The 24,752-nt window shown below is 42.1% G+C and overlaps 1 protein-coding gene across 17 annotated transcripts in view; it reads right to left on the bottom strand.

The window, feature by feature from the left end:
- Window positions 1–15,836: 15,836 nt before the first annotated feature.
- Window positions 15,837–24,752, bottom strand: part of LOC128458374 (NACHT, LRR and PYD domains-containing protein 12-like) — a 135,386-nt gene continuing 126,470 nt past the window's right edge. For all 17 annotated transcript variants that reach the window (XM_053443181.1, XM_053443184.1, XM_053443183.1 and 14 more), the window contains 3 exons: window positions 19,671–19,844; window positions 19,118–19,291; window positions 15,837–17,176 (listed from right to left, as the gene is read on the bottom strand). In XM_053443181.1, the coding sequence (XP_053299156.1) occupies window positions 17,164–17,176; window positions 19,118–19,291; window positions 19,671–19,844 (361 nt within the window). In that variant the 3' untranslated portion in view covers window positions 15,837–17,163. The remainder of the gene's footprint in view (window positions 17,177–19,117; window positions 19,292–19,670; window positions 19,845–24,752) is intronic.

The following is a 24,752-nucleotide window of genomic DNA, read 5'->3' as shown; positions in this document are numbered from 1 at the left end:
CAACATGGATGACATTAAATTAATAATTGAAGTGGAGAAGTACAGTGAGTTGTATGATCCTCGGAACATGTTGTATAAAGACAACACCAAGAAAGACACATGTTGGGACGCTGTTACTTAATGTTGGAGCAACAAGTAAGTATATAATTTTAATCTACTGGATCAACGGGTGATATTATTAGCGCTGCCCGGAGGTTCAGCGTCGCTTCAGTGTCCGGTGTGAACAGCCAAGCGCCGGGGCGATAGGGATTAGCGCGGTGCTTTGGCGTCGCCTCCACGTTCTGTGTTCCTCTTTCAAAATGAATGCGCTGTCGATGTCTTCTAAAACAGACTCAATGGCAGCATCTACACATCTCAGCTCGCCAGCGGCAGGCATGTTTGTTGAAAACGAATTCAACCCAAGGGCACTTTGATGACGTGGTTGATTACGTTACCGTTGATCATCTGTCCATCATCGTATAAAGCCCGCCCTGACAATCTGATTGGCCCGGTCGGGCATAATTTCTCCTCAACGGAGCGACTCCAGACCGAACTTCCCGACCTCAAATGTTGTGGGCGGGGCTAAGTTCGTCTGGCATCCAGGCTAAAAAACACAGGAACCAACACATTCATTAAAAATTATAGATAAACAAAGAAACAATTCTGATGTCAACACTAATTTATCTTTATACGTTTGTAAAATAAAACATTTTCACGTGCTCAGAAAACTTTGTAGATATTCAATAACTTCTCCCCATATTTTAAAAAGATGTTATATAGATATTAATTCACTATTGGGACTTTAATGTAGACGTGATAACAGCTAATTGTTTTCCTTGTTTTTTATGATGATGATAACAAGAATATGAATATGAAGTTGATAACCACTAACCAAAGCAGTGTGTGTGTGTGTGTGTGTGTGTGGTTACTGTATGAATCACTCTGAGCAGCCTCTATCTTTTGATTGATTGCACTTCCTGTCAGGATCTGATGTTTTCACCCTGAATCCATCACTGAGATCAGACTCTTGCATCTTAGGTCCACATGAGACGTGATGGAGTAAAGCTGCTTGTTATCATTAATAATATATAAAGTCATCATATTACTGCTGGGCTGCTCTGCACTATCACTGCAGCTCCAAACAACTGGGCCCTGCACCAGTGGCTGCACTGAAGTGTTTTCTGACACACAAACGTGCACGCTCTTTTCTTTGTGTTGCTCAGGAATGAGGGAGGAAGCTGGAACTCAACAAATCCCAGACACTTCCTTTTCTGTCCTTACTTCCTGGTGTTGTGCTCTTGAGGAACTTTGAAACAGCTTTTCTTTCTGCTCGTTGACTGATTTACTCGTTGCTAAATGCAGATGTTTGATATTTTTTTGACAAGCTGTGTCATGGATTTTAATAATTAATATGGAATCACTTTCTCATGCCGTGAGGAGATGAGTGGATAAACCTGTTCTGTGGTTAAACAAGGTTTGTTTCCTGTCTCCACTGCAACAGATGCTATTATTTTTAAGGCCTGATCCCAGTGGAGGAGGCAGCATGAGTTGCATTGGGAACAAACTTCATCCCTTCTCTTCCAGTCCCTGAATTTTATATTGAAATGAGTTCATTGTGTGAGCATCTTGAAATAAAGATGAATAGATTTGAAACAACCGCTGGGGGGCGCTAACACGTCACAGAAACAACATGAGAGAGAGAGAGAGAGAGAGAGAGAGAGAGAGAGAGGTGTTAAATTTTAACCTTAAAGTAACCAAACACTAAACTGAAGCTGAAACTACTGATTTCTGCTCCTTTACATTCAGGATCAGAGGTTTTGTGTTTTGCATTTAAATGGTTTTGTTTGGTGAATGAATGAAATCAACTGATAAAGAATGTTTATATTGAGACATATTGATCAGATGTAGAAATTCATTACGAGCACAAGCTTTTCCTTATAAGTATAAAGTATATTCCATAAATGTGTTTGATGGAATTCTAACGGATCCTTTGGACGACGTGTTGTTCACACTTTGTGTTTGGTCACATGACACCAGCCTGGTGCACAGCTCCATGAAGAGATGATGGTCTCACTCTGCTGCAGAGGAAGTGGACCTCAGAGCTTCAACATCTGCTGGACAGATGTTAGAGCAGCGTGTTCATGAACATGGCGTCACAGTCACATGTTACACTGACACACGTGTGTTGAGGATCATCACAAAGTCACATGATGACCTCTCCACACAGTGAGAACTGGAGCCTGTCAGGAACTGACTCTGTCAAACATTTCTTATCCTGAAGTCACAAAGAACTGAGACGGGCTTGAACAGGAAGTGACATCATCATGTTGAGACAAGTGTCTCCACAAAATAACACAAACTGTTCAACAGAACAGGCCCAAAATGTCCACTGTCTTCAGGACATCATCTCTCAGACACTTTCTGTCCCTTGTCTCTACTGGGAACCTCCCATCATCAATTATTTCCCAGCATGCAGCTGTTCCCAGAGGCCTGCTACAGTCTCCCCCTGGTGGTTGTTCTGAGGTGGTGGTTGAGAACGTTTTTCTTCTGCTTGTTTCCATTATGTCAAACTGGTGATTTTGTTCTTTTACCTGCACCAAGGACGAGATGTTTCCACCAGTTGGTTTGAAGAGGAAAGAAAAGCTGAGTCATGATTCCAGTGAAGTCGGTGGAAGGATGTTTATTGAACATTAAAGCAGAGACAAGTAGAAACAGAACTTTTCTCTCTGAGATGTTTTTCTTCTCGTTACATCTGGTTTGTGTCGTCGCCAGGCTTTTAAACTTGAACTCGCCTCCGGCGATTGGACAAGCGTGTTTGTTGATCCAGGATTTGAGAAGGAATAATTAGACACTTATACATGAAGTTCTGGAAATTGAACATTTATTGTATTCACTGAAATACTTACAGAGAGTCTCTGGGGTTCTGCCGGACACGTCACCAGGTTCAGTGGATCATGTCGAGAAGAAGCCCCGTTCAATCCTAAGTCCACAGTATATATAATCAGACACAGGGTGGGCACAGAGGCGGTTCTTTTTCTTTGAGGGAATTCATCTGGCCAGTTATTGGCCAGATGTATACTGTTTCCTCAAAGTGCAGTTTTTTGCAAGCACATCACTTTCAACTGACCAGGTGTCCCACCACTGTGGCCTTGGCAAACAGGGAGCCTGCCACAGTGGAGAGACCCAGCAGATAATACTTTTCCGGAGGATTTCATATCTTTTTCTCACCATATTTCATGAAGCACCTTATTGTATTAGTTCTGGCACGTCCTCTCTCTTTTCTGAGCATCCGTGCTTTCATTATTTCAAATCTCAAGATGAATTTCCATCACACACTTTTCTCCGAATTGTATTTTGGGTCAGATTGACATCCAGGTTGACACCTGCTCTTTCTGTGGTCGTGCTCTGGGCCTGACCCTGCGTCTGAGTCAAAAAGATTATACATCATTCTAACTAAAAGTAACTGTTGTAGCATTATTGATTATATGGATTATACAGCTAATATTTGTTCACAGGATATAGGTAAAATATAATCACAAGATACAGAGAAACATAGATATCTCAACAATCCCTCTGTTGACATGTGTTAATCACATGTCACTAAAATCAGGGTAAGGCTCCCAGCATTTCATTGGGCTATTGCATGAAGTATTAAGTTTAGGGGTTCTAACGACTGTTCTACTGCTCCTGTGAGAGATATTGTGTCGGGAAAGTCAAAACCGTGTCCTGTAAGGGTCCATACATCACCATTTGGGGCTATGTGACTAATCATAATTGAGCATCAACTTATTGGGGAAGTCCGAAAGCAGGGGTCAGAACGACTGAGGGGACAGTCTGTAACGCAAGAGCAAAGGCATGGTCAATATCTGGTAAGTTGTCACCATCTGGGCAGAAATCATAAGAAACGCAGTCCCTCATCTCCTCAGAGTGAGCTAGCAGAGGCAGTTGTAATGCACGTTCAGTGTCATTCTTTTGTATCGCAGAGTCTATGACACGGATGCACAGGGCTCGAATGCAGGGAACACAACAACATCCGCAGATGGCGGACAGGGCTGTGAACACTGCGACAGATAGTATGAAGGCCGAGACCAGTTTAGACCATTTGCCAAAGAAGTTAGACATAAAATCATCCCATGGTTTCACGCCAGAGTGTTCCTTCATTTCCACAGAGAGTGAACGCAGTCCATGGAGTGCTTTAGATAAGGTACCGTCTGGGGCTGTGTTGTTAGGGATGAACGTACAACATTGTGCACCTATCATAGCACATACACCCCCTCTCTCTGCTAAAAGGAAATCAACTGCTACACGATTTTTAAATGACATCAAGGAGGTGGCAGACAGCTGTTCGTGTACCGCTGATACTGCGTCTCTGGTGAAATTTGACAAGCGTTGGATGTTATAGTGGAGATAGTTGATTCGGTCGACATTTTTGATGGGAGTAACTGGGAACATAGCACTAATGATAGGCATGCTCTCAAATCCTGCTGCAATGTTATCTGCCAGTTTATACTCATCTGGGACCCCCCGGGGAATTCCTATAGCATCCATATACACCGGACTACTGGAAAAAGCATCAACTGATCTGCGTGCCCTAGGGTGTAAGTCGGCTGCTTGGGATAACGCGGCTTGAACTTCATTGGATGCTTGAATTACAGAGATTGGTGATACAAAGGAAACCAACGCGCATGTGCCGAACCAATTCGGAGGAAGCCAGCCGAACACTTTCTTCCCTCCGCAATACCACCAGACATCAGAGCGGGCCACAGTAAGAGACAGTGCTGTGGTGTTGCTGGTGAGATTGAGCATGGTGTGACAGTGAGTAGGGTTAAGGTGTCCCATTAAACGTGCTGGGTGGCTTTCCTTGGAGCGGGTTATACAGGTGAAATTAACCCCTTTGTCTAGTCGATTACTGAAGAATGGTGGTGTGGCATTTTGTGGGGTCATGGGATACCAGTCGTCATACTGTTTGCATCTGGGTGAGGGAACATGTTTCCCCATTATGTTCAATAGACAGTGTATGTCAGGAGTGCCTTCAGATACATGTTCTGTGGTACTTATACTGGTGTATTCGAATGGTGTGGGAACCATATGCAACACAGGTCGGGGGCCGGAACACACAACACAATCAGAAAAAGGGGAAGATCTAGCAGCTTCCTGGGCTAGCAACAGCCAAGTATTGGACATGTGATACCCTGTCTCTGAACCAAGAACGTTATCATAGGTCAGATCATCTGTGACGAAGGCCAGGACACCGCTTCCTTGGGGCACGGGTTCAATGAAAGGTGAGAAAGAGGTCGTGTTAGAGGGAGTGGACGCATCTGGCCAAGTCTGTTCTATCATGAGTTCCACTGAGGGATAACCTTTGACGTAAGCCGTTAGGGACAGATAGAGGGAGGAGTACTTTTCCCCGCGACACTTCCAACTTGAGCAAGTTTGTTGTGTGATTTGGGAGATGTTTTGTTTTGTTAGATCGACTGTAAGTAACAGATATGATCCCCCCTCCTCTTGGGGTTGGATCACTCCCCGAGCTAGTCCCACCAGGTTTTTTATTTTTTTACAAAACCAGGCCGAAGGCCTTGGCTCCCAGTCTGTGCCAGAATATGCGACCGTGTAATCCCATCCTTTCATTGAGACTGGATTTACATAATATTGTGCGTATCTGTAAGTGGGACAATCGAAATGCCGTCTATTTGAAATGTGATGCGTGCATTACCTTCTACCGTAAGACATATGGGTTCATTCTTAGATGTGGTGCCGGGTCTAGAACAGGTTTTTACCGTTGGTGCGGTGGAGCCAGAGCGCTTGCTCCGAGAGTGATGTTCTGGTTTGTGATATTGCCGAGTAGGATTGGTCAGGAAAGGGGTGGTGGGGGTGATATGAGAGGCGGCAGTTGGAGTCGTGGGGGACGTGGTGGAGCTTGAGTTTAGTTTCTTTTCGAACCATAGCAGAGGAAATACAATCACTAAAGTGATAATGGTCAAAAACAGTACTGTCCCCCTAAACCCACATAACCCAGGGTGTCTGAAAGGATGCCAAGGTCTTTGTCTTGGTTCCATTTTTCCTTATATTTTATTAAAACACATGCAGAGAAAATTAAACAGAAGAAACAAAATTAAACTTAACACTATCGATTCTGTTAAATGATTTAAAATGAATAGAAAAATTTAACACAAAAGGTAAAAATAAAACTAATACTGTGGACTCTGTTAAATGATTAAAATGAATAGTAAAATAGGAAATCAAAGTTAAAACTCCGGCGTCGGTTCACAGGTCCCGCCGAGAAGATCTTTATCAGTGTATGAGAGGAGGTGTGGTGTAGCTCTGAGAGGTTACTAGCACTTCAGGCTGTATCAGTTATAGTGTGTCCCAAGGTCTGTGTGCGTACTTGGGAAACTGGAGCGCTTTATCAGTGTGTGAGAGGGGGTGTGGTGTAGCTCTGAGAGGTTACTAGCACTTCAGGCTGTATCAGTAGTGTGCCTGGGGGAAGTGGCAGAGACCCAGCAGAACGCATCAGCACATCAGAACGCATCAAACAGCCGGTGTCTGTAAGATTTTATAACAGTAGGTCTTGGTTCTTCCTCCTCGAAAGTGCGCACGCGTAGTCCATCCTCTTGGCATTTGGAATAAGGAAGTGAACAGGAGACACTCTCAAGGCCTTGACACAGCTGATGCCATGAGGGCCAAACTGTTGTTGTTGGAGAAAGGGTATTATTGTGTTCCTGCTATATCGGCTAAAATGTTCTGTTTGTACAGAAATTCGAAACAACTAAGCCAAAACAACGAAACAGAACTCTGACCCACATACATTCTAATTTCAAGATGACACAGTAGGAAGGAAAAGGTTATTTAGTTATGATTTGTATAAAGGCCTAATATCTGGCTCAAACTGCTCATGCTTCCACCCCCCCTTTAGTTGCAAATAGTTTCAGTCAGACCCCCACTATATAGAATTAATCAACCCTAACAATCCCTCTTTTCACACCATTTAATGGTGTGAACCACTTACTGGGGAGTTCATGTACCCCTCAACCGTCATCCCATCCAGTGCAAACCCGTCCTCATACATCATCATCATCGTCGCATCGTCATCTCCATCGTCCTCAGCTTCCTCAGCTTCAGCTCCACAGCATCCTTCATCAGAGCCGTGGCGATCTATTCAGCAATTTCAGAGTCTACATCCTTGTTGTGTCATGGTGCGTAGAGGTGGAGAGGGCACTGGTCACCCAGCCAACAGGGGCAGTTTGGAAAAAAAAAAAAATATTTTAAGAACTTCCTATAGCAGTGCACACACATAACCCTCTCCTGCCAGTAGCAGATCCAGGGCCATTCGTTTATATGTGACCACACAGGGTACAGGAGCAAGCTGTTCAGATATCAGCTTCTGTCAGATCTGCTCCAGGAACAAAATTGTCAAGAATTGTCAGTGAGGCTTTTTTAATTTTAAGAGTCAGTGATCTGGATCTCAGCCTTGTAAAGATCCTTTCGTGGAATTGATACTCGCCTACAGGCCAGGTGTTTAAGCTTGCACTGTACAAGCCAGGCGCAGGGCGTGGTCGGTCAGGGTGGAGGAGGTGGAGTTGACACCGGATGGGAGTGGGTTGTGGAGACATGGAGCCCAGATCCCAGAGATTGAAAGGAAAACAAACTGAAAAGTGATTAATATGCTGCAGTGCGTAACTGAGTTTACAGTAAATTATATAAGCTTATATTTGAAAAGGAAAATAAACAAATAATCAAAACGAGACATACAGGTAGACCCATCTTTTTTGGTCAACAATTTCTTTACAATTTTGAGGAGTAATAGCCAAATAAGTGGACATTAAAAAATAAAAGATTCAAAAAGTGGCAGAAAAGCGACAGAAATCTTTGGCATTTCATGAAATATTAAATGATTAACAAGCTGAATTTCAATAAGCAGCAAATTTAACAGCATTTGAGTATTTGTGTTCAAACCATTTTCCAAAAGTCATCGACTGCTTCATTACATCATAATTCAGAAGCTTTGACGTCAAACTGCCCTGTGGTAAAACAGGCATCACATACAAAGGACAAATGTGTGAGACAGCTGAAACAAAACAAAACAAAATTAATAAAAGTCATTCTGCCACACTTTCCTTTATGATAAAATAAAAACAAAAAGTAGAGCTTAACAACCTCTTTCAAATTAAGAGCATTGGATGTTAAGATTATTGGTGAAACAAAAACAACAAAAATAAATTCCCTTCTTCTGGTTCTTTAAAAGTTAAAGTGTTGCAAAGTAATTAAAATATAATTATTGATATGGTATTCAATCAAGTGTGTAAACAAGGGGGCTCGTACTATGGTTTGTGCTTTTCATTTAAGATGAAACACGCTATGAGTTAAAGTGTTTAAGACATCTGTCGCTTTAATTGGAATAAGATTTATTCTTCTTTCAATGGTGAAACATATTTATTTTTAGGTCGCAAGAGTCTAACAATAATTACATGGAGGGTGAATCAAACTCCTATTTTAAAGGCCAACTGTAAATAGCAGACATGGGAGTAAGTCACTCATGTGCAAGTCACAAGCAAGTCTCAAGTCATAACCTTCAAGTCTCAAGCAAGTCCAAGTCACTGTGGTTAGAATCAAGCAAGTCACAAGTCAAGTCATTGCTCAGGTCAAGCAAGTCACAAGTCAAGTCATACAAAAATCATATTATCTAACCCAGTTTCTACATTTAAAAATCAGTCAAGAGAGTGGTTCACAATCACAAGTTGTTTTATTTCAACATTAACAATCATAATGTCTACACATTAACAATAACTCAAACTATTGAGCAGCCTGCTTACAATTGCCCAACTTACTGAACTGCTTGCGTCCACCTTCAGGAGGGTCACGCAATTTCTCAATGGCCTGTTAAGGCATCTGTCTAAGGTGCTTCTCATTAACATTTCTGTGAACAAAAAAGTATTGTATCATCAACTAAATGGAACATAAAATTAAAATAAATATATCAAAATAAATAAATAAATATTGCCTGAAATGTAAACATTACTGAAATGAAAAAACATTACATCAAACCATGAAAACGTATTCACCATTCCTCCCAGGTGTCAGGCTCCAAATAACAGGGACAGCAGTGGTTGTGTAAGTGGCGTTGCATAAATAAGGTTATTTCATTTTTTTGCACACTTAATAATCAATATTTTAATAATAAATCTTAGGTTAAAATGTAGATAGTGTAAATATGAACAGGACGAAATAACAAGAATAGCATGTGGCATACCAAAGCCATTATGTGAATAGTTTGAAAATGTTTTTTTTGATCATTACCTCCAACCTATGAACAGAATCAATTAGAACCTCTAGGTGGCTCGCTGTATACGAGAACAGATCAAGTCATCAGTCAATCTCCCTACATGTTGTAGAATATTATTTGCAATACATCGACTTACAATGCATTGCATTTGCAAAAAATTAAATTTGAGAGTACTTTGTCACTCAGTTGTGAACGATGGGGTCGCATTATCACCCCACCATGGCTGAACACACGTTCAACAGGTGCACTTGATGCAGGGACTGCCATGACCCTTACCGCCACCTTGAACAAAGAGGGGAGGGTGCGCCTGTTCATGGCCCAAAACTGAAGGCAGCTCTGTCCATCACAAATGTCGAGGTAGTGGTTCAACTGAATTTGGGGAGTGGAATTTGAACTCATCTTCATATTTTTGCGGTATGCTGAGAACAGCCCAGTCTGACGCTCTGGCTCTGACGGTGTAATTGGCTCATCGGTGATTGGACTGGTCGTGGTCATGGTCATGCCAGCATCTCTGAGAATCAAGCCTGATAAACAAGCAAAAACAATAGTCACAAAATATTTCTATAACAATTTCAATTTTGTCCACTTCATTAACATAAATGTGGGAGGGAAAATATTAGGAACACTTTTCAATATATTATTCTCTCCAGTATACCACTATCACCCACTACAACCTCAATAATAACTATAAAGTAGAATTATCACCTTTCTGACAATGTAAACAAAAACTGAAGTGCTCAGTGTGTATATATCAACATACTAAACATTCCTTTTACAGACTATTTCTTCTTAGGTCTGACATTTAAATTGGATTAATACGGAAAAAATAACATACTTTTTATCATCACAGACACATCCTCCTTGACGTTTTCAGGGGCCAAAACATCATGGGCCAACCACATGGTGCCGAATGAAGGATCCAGCAAAGCAGCTTTTAGGTATAGAGGGTCAGAGAACGGCAAGGTTGCTCCATCACTCTGGTCATCTGCCATCCTCACATGTACAAAGATCCCTCTGAATCTTCTTTGGAGTGATTCTTGCAGGCTACGGATCAAACCACCCATGTAGTGCACTCTCTCTTTTTGATTTTCCAAGTGATGATTAAGAGAAAGGATGCAGGGTACCACAGCACTTATAGTGACAATTTTTTCTCCTTGTGTGAGATCCGTGGCTTCTCCAAAGGGTTGAAGAACATCCACCAGTTCCCTTATCTGACTCCACTCTCTAGCTGTGAATACTGTCTCTTTGTGTCCCGCATCTTCAAGAACTGCAGACAGTTTCAGTTGGTCACAGTTAAGCACTGATTTCAGTTGCCTAAGTGTGGAATTCCAGCGTGTGGTTACAGAGGCAGGGATTCCACGCTGTCCAAACTCCATCTCAAATTTGTCTTTGAAAGTGGTGCTCGTGTGGAGCAAAGAGCTCAACCTTGAAGCTTTGGAGAGAGCTGCACTGATTATTTTAGTGTCTTTAAGGCCATCACCTATAGTCAATTGAAGGGTATGTGCAAAACATTGAAGTCTTGTCTGGGACTTTGCACTCAATACATTCTCAAACCTCTCCTGCTCTTCCACTGTCAGGTTGTTCCAAATGTTGAAATCATCATGGTCGTCATCTTCATCTTCCTGTCCAGGAAAACATGTACTGAACGCCTTTTTCATGTTTGCAGCGTTGTCACAGATGATGTGGTCGACCTTTTTCTTCATTTGATATTCTTCACATATTTGCTCAAATTCTTCACAAATTCTTTCCCCTGTATGGGAACCTCTGAAGCGGTTGCATGCGAGCAACTGAGATTTTAACTGAAAACTGTCATCTTCGATGTTGATCCAATGTCCTGTGACTCCAAGAAAGCCTCTCATCCTGCGGTCTGACCATATGTCTACAGTCACTGACACATTATCTGCCTTTGCTAGTTCATTTTTTAGCTTACTTTGTCTATCTCCCACCAGACTGTCAATCTTTGAAGTAATTGTTCTTCGACTGACTGGAGAGTACTTGTTGTCCACTATTGACAAAAACTGATGAAAGCTTTGATGTTCAACGATGGACAATGGCATGTTGCAATTTATTATGAGGTCCGACAGTATTGAGTGTGTAATGGCTTTCTGCTGGGGATGGTTGCAGTTGTATAGTGGCACACTCCTTGATTCGATGAATTGGTTGATTGAAGGCTGTTTAAGATCCAAAGTATCTTTGGTATGGATGTACTCTTCATATCTGTAGACAGTAAAAAGAAAAGAGGAATATATTTAAACATTATGATTCATATATTATTCATTGCATAGTAAATCATTAGTTTAGTTCTATGAATGCAAGAATCGAATAAGATTACTTGTTATCCTGGAACTGCTGACCATATAGCTAGGACTCAATCAGTCAATTGGCTCTTTTAAAATGCACTGAAATGTTCATACATTTAAACAAAATCTGTTAATATGCAATGTGGGATGCAGTTTTTATAGGGCTTATGACAAGTCAAATTAAAATGTGAGTTAAATTTCCCGAGAGAAATATTGACTTTAGGATAAATGTATAATATTCATATATATATATATATATATATATATATATTCTCCACTCCTCTTTCTTTCTTTACACTGTAAGGTAATAATGTGTTAATAACTTCATCTGCTTGTATTACATATTAAAAAATAAATAAATGTAAGAGTGAAAAGGCTTTAAATAAGACAGAAAATAAAATAGAGCCTCAAATCTATCAAACCAAATTCCCTTAAATTCCCTGGCATACAGGATTTTCAATATCAGTGTTACACAACCATCAATCAAACACATAGAAATACACTCTCTTCACTCATAGTTTTTCTCAAACTCTCGCTCTCACACACACACGCGCACACACACACACACTCACTCACTCAGTCACTCAGTCACTCAGTCACACACTCACACACTCACACACACACACACACACACACACACACACACACACACACACACACACTCGCTCTCTCTCTCTCTCTCTCTCAAAAACTTGAAGTGACACGTTAATCTGCAGTGGCAATCCGCGAGTCGCGGCCGTTAATCAGCGTGCATAAATATGCACTGACTTGCTCGTAATGTTAGCTTAATAAACTACTGTGTTGGAATTCATGTTAGCAACCGTTACCTTTCTAGTTAACGTCTGACCCATTTGACCAGCCAATAAGTTAGCTAGACACTTTTACTGCGCATTTTATTGAGAAGACATTAGGTTATAGATAGCCTTCTAGCCACGGTCAATTTAAGATATGTAGGCCTAAGTGTTAGCAAACGTTAGCTTTGTAACAGCCGTACAGCTAGCTAAAAGACACAGTCACGTAGCTTACCTTTTTTTGTGGGTTTTGTAGTGACGGATGAAGTTGGATGTGGTGGCGATCGTGTCACTGATTATTGAGCTGCAGACCTTGCATACCGCTGTCCTCTTTTTCTTATTCTCATCGACAATGTAATCTTTGAACCCAAATTTAATTATTTTTGGTCTTGCCGCCTCCATGACTGCTGCTCCTGTGTTGACCTGCTCACGCAGCGGCAGTTTGTCCGTGCAGCGCGCGATCACCCGAGATGCGTACATTCATTGCACTGTAAAATCACCCGATCATTTTTCAAAATAAAATAATAAATATATAGGCTAAATATATAAATAAAACATAATTTCTAACTTAATCTAACTTTTAAAAAGTCGAGTCATTTCGAGTCATCTGTCTCAAGTCTAAGTCAAGTCTCAAGTCATGAAGACCAAGTCTAAGTCAAGTCGAGTCTTTTATCAGTGTAATTCAAGCAAGTCTCAAGTCCTCAAATTTGCGACTCGAGTCTGACTCGAGTCAAGTCATGTGACTCGAGTCCCCCATGTCTGGTAAATAGATTAAACATGTCTTGATTATTTAATCTTAAATGGATGATTTGAATGTAGAATTAAAGCAACTGCAGGTGAAACCAAAAAATTGCTCATACAGAAAGCACATGAATGATTTTCAGCTCTAAGAAATACAAGTAAATAGCAAAGCATTTCAACAAACAAAGAGTAGAGATAGATTTCCCCTTCTCATCAAACCTGAGCAGAGCAAAGCAAGATCAGCTCTGTCTAGCTTCACGGGGCTCATTGCATCAGAGAATCAAGTTCTCCATACTACAAAACAAAAACAATTATCATCTTCATTGTCACAAAACCATAGTTGAGGGTGACACTTTTGTAAAGATGTAAAATGGCTAAAAAATAATACAAAACAGAGAAAGAAAAATTAAAAAAAAACAAAAAACATTGCACATTAACTGTACCTAGAGATGGAGTTTTAAAGGGAACATTAATGTGATTTGGTTAATCACTCATCCTTGAAGTTATATTCCGAATCAAATAATAAATTGTATTAAACTGGTGTATCCTATTATCCCTGCTGTGTCAGTTAAAAAATGAGAATAAGCTATTTAATTATTGGATTTTGTGTAATAATTTGGAGGCCAAAAGCTTTTCTCCGTTCCTCTAATGGATTGGATATATTGGAAAAATCCAAAATAACAAATTGGTACCAAAAGTGTAAATTTAACAATGTCTTTTGGAGTTTTTTACTTCTGAATGAAGCAATAGTAAAAACAAACAAACAGACAAACAAATATCCAAGCCTCCTTATGATCTCAACGCCAGTTGCAAGCTGTAAAGCTTGTGGCCTTTCCCAGATGGCTTTCCGACTCTCAAACACTCTTATCTCCCTCCTTTCATCCTGTGCACTTACAAAAACGTTCTATTCCCACTTCTCTTCCCCTATTTTCTTTGCCACTCAAGTTTTACATTCTATTATTCATCTCAGAGCAAGATATTACTGAATTGAAACATCTCACTCCTATAGATCTTTCTTATTCCTAAACATAGCTTTATCTTTCTCGTCCTTAGTTCATCTCTCAAACCTTCAGTCAACATTCTTTTACTTTCTTTGGCAAATCCTTTACACGTTTACCCTCACATCCATACATACAACATACATCAAATGGCAGGCGTATATCGCCTCTAGTCTAGTTTTTGTATTATTTCTGTCTTTCCTCTGTCAGTCAGTCGGTTTTCTCTCAGTCTCAGTCAGTTTTTTTCTGTGTCTCAGTCAGTCGTTTCCCTCTCTGTCTCTGTCAGCAAGCTGACCTTGACTCTTTTTCCTCTCCTCCTCTCTCGTTTTCACAGACACACTTTTTCATTCACACTAGTTCTTTCAGAAAGAACTCCCTATATTATATAATCAATATTAATTTATAATTATTATATTAGTAATTCTTTCCCTTTTAGTACCGACAGCCTATGTGTTATTGGGGGAATTGTGTGTGTTTTTTTTTTTTTAAATGACTGGGATCATCCATCCCTGTTTAATCCACCTGTGTAATTTTCTCTGTTCCTCTTTTCTGGCTTTGTCACGATCCACAGAGTGTTCTATGGCTTTTAAAATGACCGCCTCTATTTTATTACAGCAGGTCGACATTTTATTTTCTTTCAAAAGGGCCAAATGAATCACCTCCTGGAATGTTGCATTAGTAGTCGTCATTTTGTTTGTTTCTTTAACTACTTTTTTCACAATTTTTATCAAATACTGTTGGCAGAACTTAGATGTGGAGGACGCATTGCCATGTATACTTGGTCAGAACAGGAAGCTTCTACTACAGAAATAGTTTCAGTAGCGCCTGTTCTCTGGGTGTTTAACACAACCAAAATACACACTTTTCCACAATCTATTAATATTCTGCCAATATCTATTCCAACCCTCAATACCCTTTCAGAACTGTGACTCAAAACACTCTTTGTGTTCGTAATTACCTTGATGTCACAGGAAACCACCCCACACTTTTCCCCTTTAATCCCAGACTAGGAAATCCCTGATTCCCTTTTTCACTTCATATCTGACTCCGGACACAGATATGAGTGTGGCCCCTGGCCATAGGATCCCAAATCCTTTAAATTATAGTGCGTGCTCCATGCACCACTTTATCAGTGTTCCATACACTTCTCAATGTGGCTCCTGGCCATAGGATCCCAAATCCTTTAAATTATAGTGCGTGCTCCATGCACCACTTTATCAGTGTTCCGTACACTTCTCAGTGTGGCCCCTGGCCATAGGATCCCAAATCCTTTCAATAAATGTAAATGGTTTCAAACCATAGGGTCCCAGACCCTTACAATTTCCTTCACTCCACTCTTAATATACTTACATCTCGTATTTCTCTCTGCTCACAGTTAATTTAGTTATTTTTTCCAATCACAGCCGTTTTAGTTATAAAAAGGTCGCTGCTCACCTGTTTTATGTTGACCGGTCTTTCACTGTGAACAACGAGATCCTCGAGATGTCCTCTTATCGTCAATACGATCTGTCCTTTTTTCCTTCACTGGATCACGTCGGGGTCACCAATTTTGTCGTCGCCAGGCTTTTAAACTTGAACTCGCCTCCGGCGATTGGACAAGCGTGTTTGTTGATCCAGGATTTGAGAAGGAATAATTAGACACTTATACATGAAGTTCTGGAAATTGAACATTTATTGTATTCACTGAAATACTTACAGAGAGTCTCTGGGGTTCTGCCGGACACGTCACCAGGTTCACTGGATCATGTCGAGAAGAAGCCCCGTTCAATCCTAAGTCCACAGTATATATAATCAGACACAGGGTGGGCACAGAGGCGGTTCTTTTTCTTTGAGGGAATTCATCTGGCCAGTTATTGGCCAGATGTATACTGTTTCCTCAAAGTGCAGTTTTTTGCAAGCACATCACTTTCAACTGACCAGGTGTCCCACCACTGTGGCCTTGGCAAACAGGGAGCCTGCCACAGTGGAGAGACCCAGCAGATAATACTTTTCCGGAGGATTTCATATCTTTTTCTCACCATATTTCATGAAGCACCTTATTGTATTAGTTCTGGCACGTCCTCTCTCTTTTCTGAGCATCCGTGCTTTCATTATTTCAAATCTCAAGATGAATTTCCATCACACACTTTTCTCCGAATTGTATTTTGGGTCAGATTGACATTCAGGTTGACACCTGCTCTTTCTGTGGTCGTGCTCTGGGCCTGACCCTGCGTCTGAGTCAAAAAGATTATACATCATTCTAACTAAAAGTAACTGTTGTAGCATTATTGATTATATGGATTATACAGCTAATATTTGTTCACAGGATATAGGTAAAATATAATCACAAGATACAGAGAAACATAGATATCTCAACATTTGTCACAGAGGAAATGATCCATGTGTTTGACTCATAGACTGACTATAAAGGCTTTGACTGGGATGTGCTGCTGTTATACTGCAGCGCCACCTGTGGGTCAAAAGTAGAAAAGCCACCACCGCTCTGCAGCTGATGCAGAAATGAAAACGTCCAATTTTTAAGTCCAGAGTTTTGATCTTTTGTGTCAAAGACAAAACTCTGATTTTAAACTCAACGTGATTTCAAGGTGTTTAACTTTGTGTTGAAATAAATCAATTTGTGACGTGAATCCAGGAACTTTAAGATCATAAACAAACATATACACAGAATGTGGTTCTACACACATGGAGACACACTGAGGGACAAAGGTGGACAATAATAAAGACAAACTTAAACACACTGTATGTGACTCTTTATAGAGGGTTTATATATTCTGCTTGTGTTGTGTCATTTCAATAAACACAAACTTCATGTGAATAAACACAATCGGGGCAATGAGGTTGCTGGTTTGAATCCGGTTCAGATGGGGTCTTCCTGTGTGGAGTCTGCATGTTGTCCCCGTGTTTTCTCCAGGTGCTCCGGCTTCATCTCACAAACACATGCAGATTAGGGGTTGTGTAGATTGGAGACTACACACAAGCTGCTGCTGCTTCAGCCTCTGGATCCTCAGGACACAGCTCAGCCTCCGTCCACACACACTGTCCTCTTCACACTGTCCTCTTCACACTGTCCTCCACTAAGACAACCACCTGTTGAGAGAAGAAGACATCAGTGTCACAGAGACTCACTTCATCAGCTGTGAGTCAGTGATGCAGCTCATCCAGTAGAAAGAGCAGCAGGGACTTCAGTCCTGTTCAGAGGTGGAGCAGCTTTCTCTCTGCTTCATGTTCACGTGTTGGAATGAACACGCTAAGAGCTCAGTGTGTGACCTCTGCATGTCAAAGTGCAGAGTGGACACCTGAGAGGTGGATTTACTGCTGTTACAGGTGAAGCCATGTTTCACTGTGTGTTGATGAACATCTGCTTCTGACAAACTGGGACCAGAGGAGACAGATGGACCTCAGCAGAGGTTCTGCTCTGTATAAAGAGCTCCTGGTTACCATGTGATGAGGAGAGGCTTCAGTCCCACTGATCTCAGAGCTGTGATAAAGATCCACCTGATCAGTTCTTCACTGATGAAGTGAGAGGACAAACTGTCTCAGATCAGATGAAGACGACACCGTCTCTGTCCCTCGTGTGAGGCTGTCAGCTGTGGTCCAGCTTCACTTCCTGTTCACATGAAAACAACAACAACTGTCGTCTTCACGTCAACTCAATCACATGATCCCAAGCAGCTTGTGGCTCGTCTGATTGGCCGACTGTTGTCTCTCTGTGTCTCTGTCCAATCCTGACGTCTGTCCTCATTGTCCTCTCACAGCTTCACTGAGGAAACACTGAGGCCTGAACTATGAAGACACTTCAACATGTCCAGGAGATCTTTCTGAGATCAGCTCAACTGAACCTGACAGACACAGTCAGGCTAAGTGGTCACATGACGCTGGTTATCAACTCGTTAAGTTAACTCAGGTTTTCCTCATCGAGATCTGAGCGTGCACATAAAAGGGGCGGGGTTTACTGAGTATGACCAATCACAGACATGGATAGTTTGACTGACAGGAGAGCCTCATATTTCACAACTAGGATCAAACTTTTCTATAATAAAAATCAGAAGAGAACAAACACATGATCCAGAATAAAAGAAACTCAGTCACAGCTGCTAAATGCAGGAAGAACAGCTGGTAAAACATCTGGATCGTGTCAATGTGTAAGTTACAGCGCCCCCTGGTGGCATCTGGTAAAAATATATTACAGGACCACGAAATAATAATGTGTGAACGAGATAAATAACTGTTGTTTACTAACAAGACGAGTGGAAGAGAAGAAGACACACACTGTCTCACTGTCTCTAAGGACATACACTGACTCACTGTCTCTGAGGACATACACTGAGTCACTGTCCCTGAGGACACACACACTGTCTCTGAGGACACACCCTGTGTCACTGACTCTGAGGACAAACACTATCTCTGAGGACACACACTGTCTCACTGTCTCACTGTCTCTGATGACACACACTGTCCCTCTGACTGTGAGGACACACACTGACTCACTGTCGCTGAGGACACACTCACTCTCTCTGAGGACACACACTGTCTCACTGACTCTGAAGACACACAGTGTGTCACTGTCTCTGAGGACACACACTGTCTCACTGTCTCTGAGGACACACACTAACTCTGAGGACACACACTGTCTCACTGTCACTGAGGACAAACACTGTCTCTGAGGACACACACTGTCTCACTGATTCTGAGGACACACACTGTCTCACTGACTTTGAAGATACATACTGTCTCACTGACTCTGAGGACACACACTGTCTCACTGACCCTGAGGACACACACTGTCTCACTGACTCTGAAGACACACACTGTCTCACTGTCTCTTAGGACACACACTATCTCTGAAGACACACACTGTCTCACTGTCTCTGAGGATACACACTGTCTCACTGACTCTGAAGACACACACTGTTTTATTGTCTCTAAGGACACACATTGACTCTCAAGACGCACACTGTATCACTGACTCTGAGGACACTAACTGTCTTTGAGGACACACACCTTCTCAAAGTGAGTGAGTGAACTGACCTCACAGTCTCCAGTCGACAGGTTGAACTCTGCTGTAGATCAAGCAGCTCCTTCACTCCTGAGTCCTGCAGCCTGTTCCAGCTCAGATCCAGTTCTCTCAGATGAGAGGGGTTTGACCTCAGAGCTGAAGCCAGAGAAGAACAGCTGATCTCTGACAGACTGCAGAGCCTCAACCTGGATAAAGAATAAAACTTAACTGTAAATTAAACTGAGTTCATGTGTGAACATAACAGACACATATTCATGTCTCACTGACTCATAACATGGAAGATAAATATGAAATCAGACATGTTGGACTAAAAACGAGTCCTGATTCAGTACAAATAGATTATTTGGACCCGGTCTCTGTCCTGCAGATCAGTTTAGGAAATCCAGAACTAAACTCAGTGTTTTAACGAGAAGCTGAATATTAAAAATTTCACAGATTAATTAATGAATGGAATCAAGTTATGTATGAAGAGGAATTATGTAAAATTAGAATTAAACGAGATAAATTGTGTATAAATGCTGTTTTATAGATATGAGATCTACAAAAGTCAGTCAGTGAACTGACCTCAGAATCTTCAGTCGACAGGTTGGACTCTGTAGAAAACCACACAGCTCCTTCACTCCTGAGTCCTGCAGGTAGTTGTCACTCAGATCCAGTTCTCTCAGATGAGAGGGGTTTGACCTCAGAGCTGAAGCCAGAGAAGAACAGCTGATCTCTGACAGACTGCAGCTCTTCAACCTGGATAAAGAATAAAACGTAACTATAAATTAAACTGAGTTCGTGTGTGAAAATAACAGACACATATTCATGTCTCACTGACTCATAACATGGAAGATAAATATGAAATCAGACATGTTGGACTAAAAACGAGTCCTGATTCAGTACAAATAGATTATTTGGACCCGGTCTCTGTCCTGCAGATCAGTTTAGGAAATCCAGAACTAAACTCAGTGTTTTAACAAGTAGCTGAATGTTAAAATGTCACAGATTAATTAATGAATTAAATCAAGTTATGTATGAAGAGGAATTATGTTACGTTATAATGAAATTAGATAAATTGTGTATAAATGCTGTTTTATAGATATGAGATCTACAAAAGTCAGTCAGTGAACTGACCACAGAGTCTCCAGTCGACAGGTTGGACTCTGTAGAAAACCAAACAGCTTCACTGCTGAGTCCTGCAGGTAGTTGTTACTCAGATTCAGTTTTCTCAGATGAGAGGGGTTTGACCTCAGAGCTGAAGCCAGAGAAGAACAGCTGATCTCTGACAGTCTGCACCACTTCAACCTGGAAAAAGAAATATGAATATTAGAATGTGTCCTCCTGTTGTTGTGGGTCATCATCATGTCAACACAGACTCTCAACATGCTGCTGACCTCAGTCCAGTCTGTGACCTGAAGATAAATATCAGATCAGACATGTTGGACGATTGTTTCATTCATCAGCTTCTTCTCTGTGTGTTGGTCACTGAGCAGGTTTGTGTAATTAAACACTGTTTAAAGTAGGAATGGCTCCTGACAGTCACTTCCTGTTTGTTTCTATACTTATCAACTGTCCAACGTGTTTCAATAAGAATGTGTCTTATTTTGAAAACCTGAGGAGGACGAGTGCTCGGCCTCTGTCCACATGTTATTTACTGACACTTTCTTAGTGATCAGGAGCAGGTGAGTGCAGGTGAATGGAGTTGATGAGGTGGACGTGACTGACAGGCTGGGTGAGTGACAGATGACTGAGGGACAGTGAGCAGAGCAGAACTGAGACAATTTAAATAAATAATGACCCAATAAGAAAGAAAGTCTGAAAAGTGAAGAAGGATTTAAGGACCTCAGAGTCTCCAGTCGACAGTTTGGACTCTCCAGTCCAGAACACAGCAGCTTCACTCCTGAATCCTGCAGCTCGTTGTTACTCAGATCCAGTTCTCTCAGATGTGAGGGGTCTGACTTCAGAGCTGAGGCCACGACTTCACAGTGAGTCTCTGAGAGTTCACAACGACTGAGTCTGTAATTAAAGAAAATATCAAATCTGTGAGAATTAAATCAGAAAACACAACATTCATACAAAACGTGATCATGTGACCCTCACCCTGGTAAATCCCTTTTTTGTTAAAAACTCCTCAAGAGAATCCTTTCAGATTTGATTCAAGCGTTCATTCAGACTAACAGAGGAACTCATTAGATTCAGGTGGTCAGAGGTCAAAGGTCAAGGTCACAGAACATGTTCATGGCCTCTTGAACATGATATCTCAAGTCTGTCTTCAGGGGATTTCTTCACATTTTGACTCAAAGATAAACTAATTAGATTTCATTGGTCAAAGGTCAAAGGTCACAGTGACCTCATATTATTGTGAGGTCAACATGTCAGGAACCTGGAGGGACGGACACTGCACTGGTTGGTGGTGGAGGACAAACACAGGGTGGGAATTCTATTTTGACGAGAAAGAACAATAAACTATATTTCCTGCTTCTTCAGTTTAAAGGAACCGTCAGTGATTCTCATCCAAACACTGAGACAGTGATCGTCTCCTCACACTGTGCTAGCTGTTTGATTAGATATATCAAACAGATATATATATGTATCTATCTTTATATATATATATAGATAGATACAGTATATACAACAACCTCCCTTGGACCCCACATGGTCGTTTGTCGGAACCATCAAACTCCAGCACAGTGATCACATTGGATTTCACTCTCCACATCTGATCTAGTTGTTCTCATATGTACATGAGAACAATGAGAATGTTTACATGATAATAATACCTTTATTATACACACGCACACTCTCCAATCAAACTAACTCTGATCTCCATGTCCTTGAGAATGTACATGTATACAAACACACACATACACACACACACACACACACACACTGAGTGTATTTGAAGAACGACTCATCTCCACTGATTGAACATGTTATTGATCATGTCTGGACTCACCGAGCCTTCCTGCAGTTCCTCACAGCTGGGATCAGTCTCCATCGACCCTGGTCTGATGTGTTGAACGTCTTCAGGTCCAACTCATCCAGAACCTCCTCTGACATCTGCAGCATGTAGGCCAGAGCTGAGCAGTGGATCTCAGAGAGTTTCTCCTCTGATCTGTTCTCTGACATCAGGAACTGTTTCATCTGCTGATGAACTGAGTGGTCGTTCATCTCAGTCAGACAGTGGAAGATGTTGATGCTTCTGTCAGGAGAAATGTTATCACTCTTCATCTCCTTCAGGTTCTTGATGACTCTCTGAATGATCTCTGGATTGTTCTCTGTCCGATCCAGCAGCCACCTTGAGATTCTCTGGATGATCTTTGGATTGTTCTCTGTCCGACCCAGCAGGCCTCCTAAGACTCTCTGGTTGGACTCCAGACTGAGGCCGTGAAGGAAGCGAACAAACAGGTCCAGATGACCATTTGTACTGGTGAGGGATTTCTTCAGGGTTCTCTTCAGGAGGTCATCCAGGGACAAGGTATTGACTGTGTAACAATTTGTTCCCAAGAAGTTGTTGATTTCTTCTGTGTTCCTCGTGGTGTAACAGTGGAACATGTAGACTGCAGCCAGAAACTCCTGAACGCTCAGATGAACAAAGCAGTAGACTGATTTCTGGAAGATCTCACACTCTCTTCTGAAGATCTCAGTACAAACTCCTGAGTACACCGAGGCCTCTGTGACATTAAGACCACACCGCTCCAGGTCTTCTTGGTAGAACATGATGTTTCCTTCCTCCAGATGTTTAAGTGCCAGCCTCCCCAGCTTCAGGAGAACGTCCCTGTCAGCCTCCGTCAGCTGCTGTGGAGTCGTCTCATGTCCCTCACCGTACTTGTTGTTCTTCCTCTTTGTCTGAACCAGCAGGAAGTGTGAGTACAGGTCAGTCAGGGTCTTGGGCAGCTCTCCTCTCTGGTCTGTGGTCAACATGTGCTCCAGAACTGTAGCACTGATCCAGCAGAAGACTGGGATTTGACACATGATGTGGAGGCTCCTGGACGTCTTGATGTGTGAGATGATTCTGCTGCACAGCTCTTCATCACTGAACCTCCTCCTGAAGTACTCCTCCTTCTGGGCCTCAGTGAAGCCTCGTACTTCTGTGACCCTGTCAACACATGCAGGAGGGATCTGATTGGCCGCTGCAGGTCTGGAGGTTATCCAGACGAGAGCCGAGGGAAGCAGATTCCCCCGGATGAGGTTTGTCAGCAGCACGTTGACTGATGACCTCTGTGTGACCTCAGACACAAGCTCCCTGTGGTTGAAGTCCAGAGAAGGTCTGCTTTCATCCAGGCCGTCAAAGATGAACAAAGGTTTACAGACAGCGAGCGTCTCTGCCGTGAGCTTCTGTAACGCTGGATGGAAAACATGGAGCAGCGTGAGAAGACTGTGCTGCTGGTCCTTCACCAGGTTCAGCTCCCTGAACGAAAGCACAGCCAGCAGACCCACATCCTGGTTCTCTAAACCCTCTGCCCAGTCCAGAGTGAACTTCTGCACCGAGAAGGTTTTTCCAACGCCAGCGACTCCGTTGGTCAGGACGACTCTGATGCTGCTCTGCTGGTCAGTGGAGGCTTTAAAGATGTCCTGGACCTTGATGGGAGTGTCGTGGAGGATCTTCATCTTGGAAGCCGTCTCAAGCTGCCTCACCTCATGTTGAGTATTAACCTCTTCACTCTGTCCCTCTGTGATGTAGAGCTCAGTGTAGATCCTGTTGAGGAGGGTTCTACTTCCTGTTTCATCACTTCCTTCAGTCACATGTTCACATCTCCTCCTCACACTGAGCTTATGTTTATCTGAAACCTCCTGCAGACCACGATCTGCTGAAAGACAAGAAACAATGTGAGAGACAGAGAATCTGAGAATCTGCTGATTGTTTTCATCAGATACAGAAAAACTACAGAAAATAAAAGCTTTTTAACTTTGTGCTTTTCTAACGATGTTAAATGTTGATGCTGTATGAAGGAACAAAATAAAACCACATGTGCTGTTGTTAGAAGTGAAGACATCAGCAGACACATGTACAGTGCTGCTCTGACCGGCTGTCTGACCTCCAGCTCCTCTTCTGGATCTTTGTCCACACTGGGGACAGGAGGAGTCTCCTGAAGAACCAGACTGGTCCCAGTATGAGGTGATGCACTGTCTGCAGAACCAGTGTCCACAGGTGGTCGAGACTGGATCCTTCAGGACGTCCTGACACGAAGCACAGCAGGACGACTGCTCCTCCTCAGAAACATGACTCCTCTTCCTCTCCCTGTGAAGACATGTCCTGATAACTCACATGTCACAGTCACAGGTTGTCATCACTTCTGTCAAGGAGGTTTTGTTTTCACCCAGTATGTTTGTGTGTTGGTTGGTTCGTTAGTGGGATTATAAAAAACAACAGATTACCAGTAAACTTGGTGGAAGCTTGTGGTCTGTGAACCAGGTCAAGGGGGGGGGGGGGGGGGGGGCTCTTTGACAGACATGTTCAGAGGACTGATGTTTACCAGTGTGTGGAATTTGGTGCAGATCCAAATCCAAATGAGTCTCTAGTGGATTTCAAAGTGGTTTCATAAGGAGCGTGTTGGTTCTTGGTGGAGGTCTGAGCTCTTTGAGTGATTCTGAGAGATTAGTCACCAACTTCAATGAAGCTGTGTCCTAATGCAGGGGCCACACTAGAGGAAACTAGATCCT

This window comes from Pleuronectes platessa, chromosome 16, assembly GCF_947347685.1.
Source record: "Pleuronectes platessa chromosome 16, fPlePla1.1, whole genome shotgun sequence".
Classification (NCBI taxonomy): Eukaryota; Metazoa; Chordata; class Actinopteri; order Pleuronectiformes; family Pleuronectidae; genus Pleuronectes; species Pleuronectes platessa.
The sequence above is the reverse complement of the archived record's forward strand: the minus strand, read 5'-3'. Positions and strand labels throughout refer to the sequence as shown.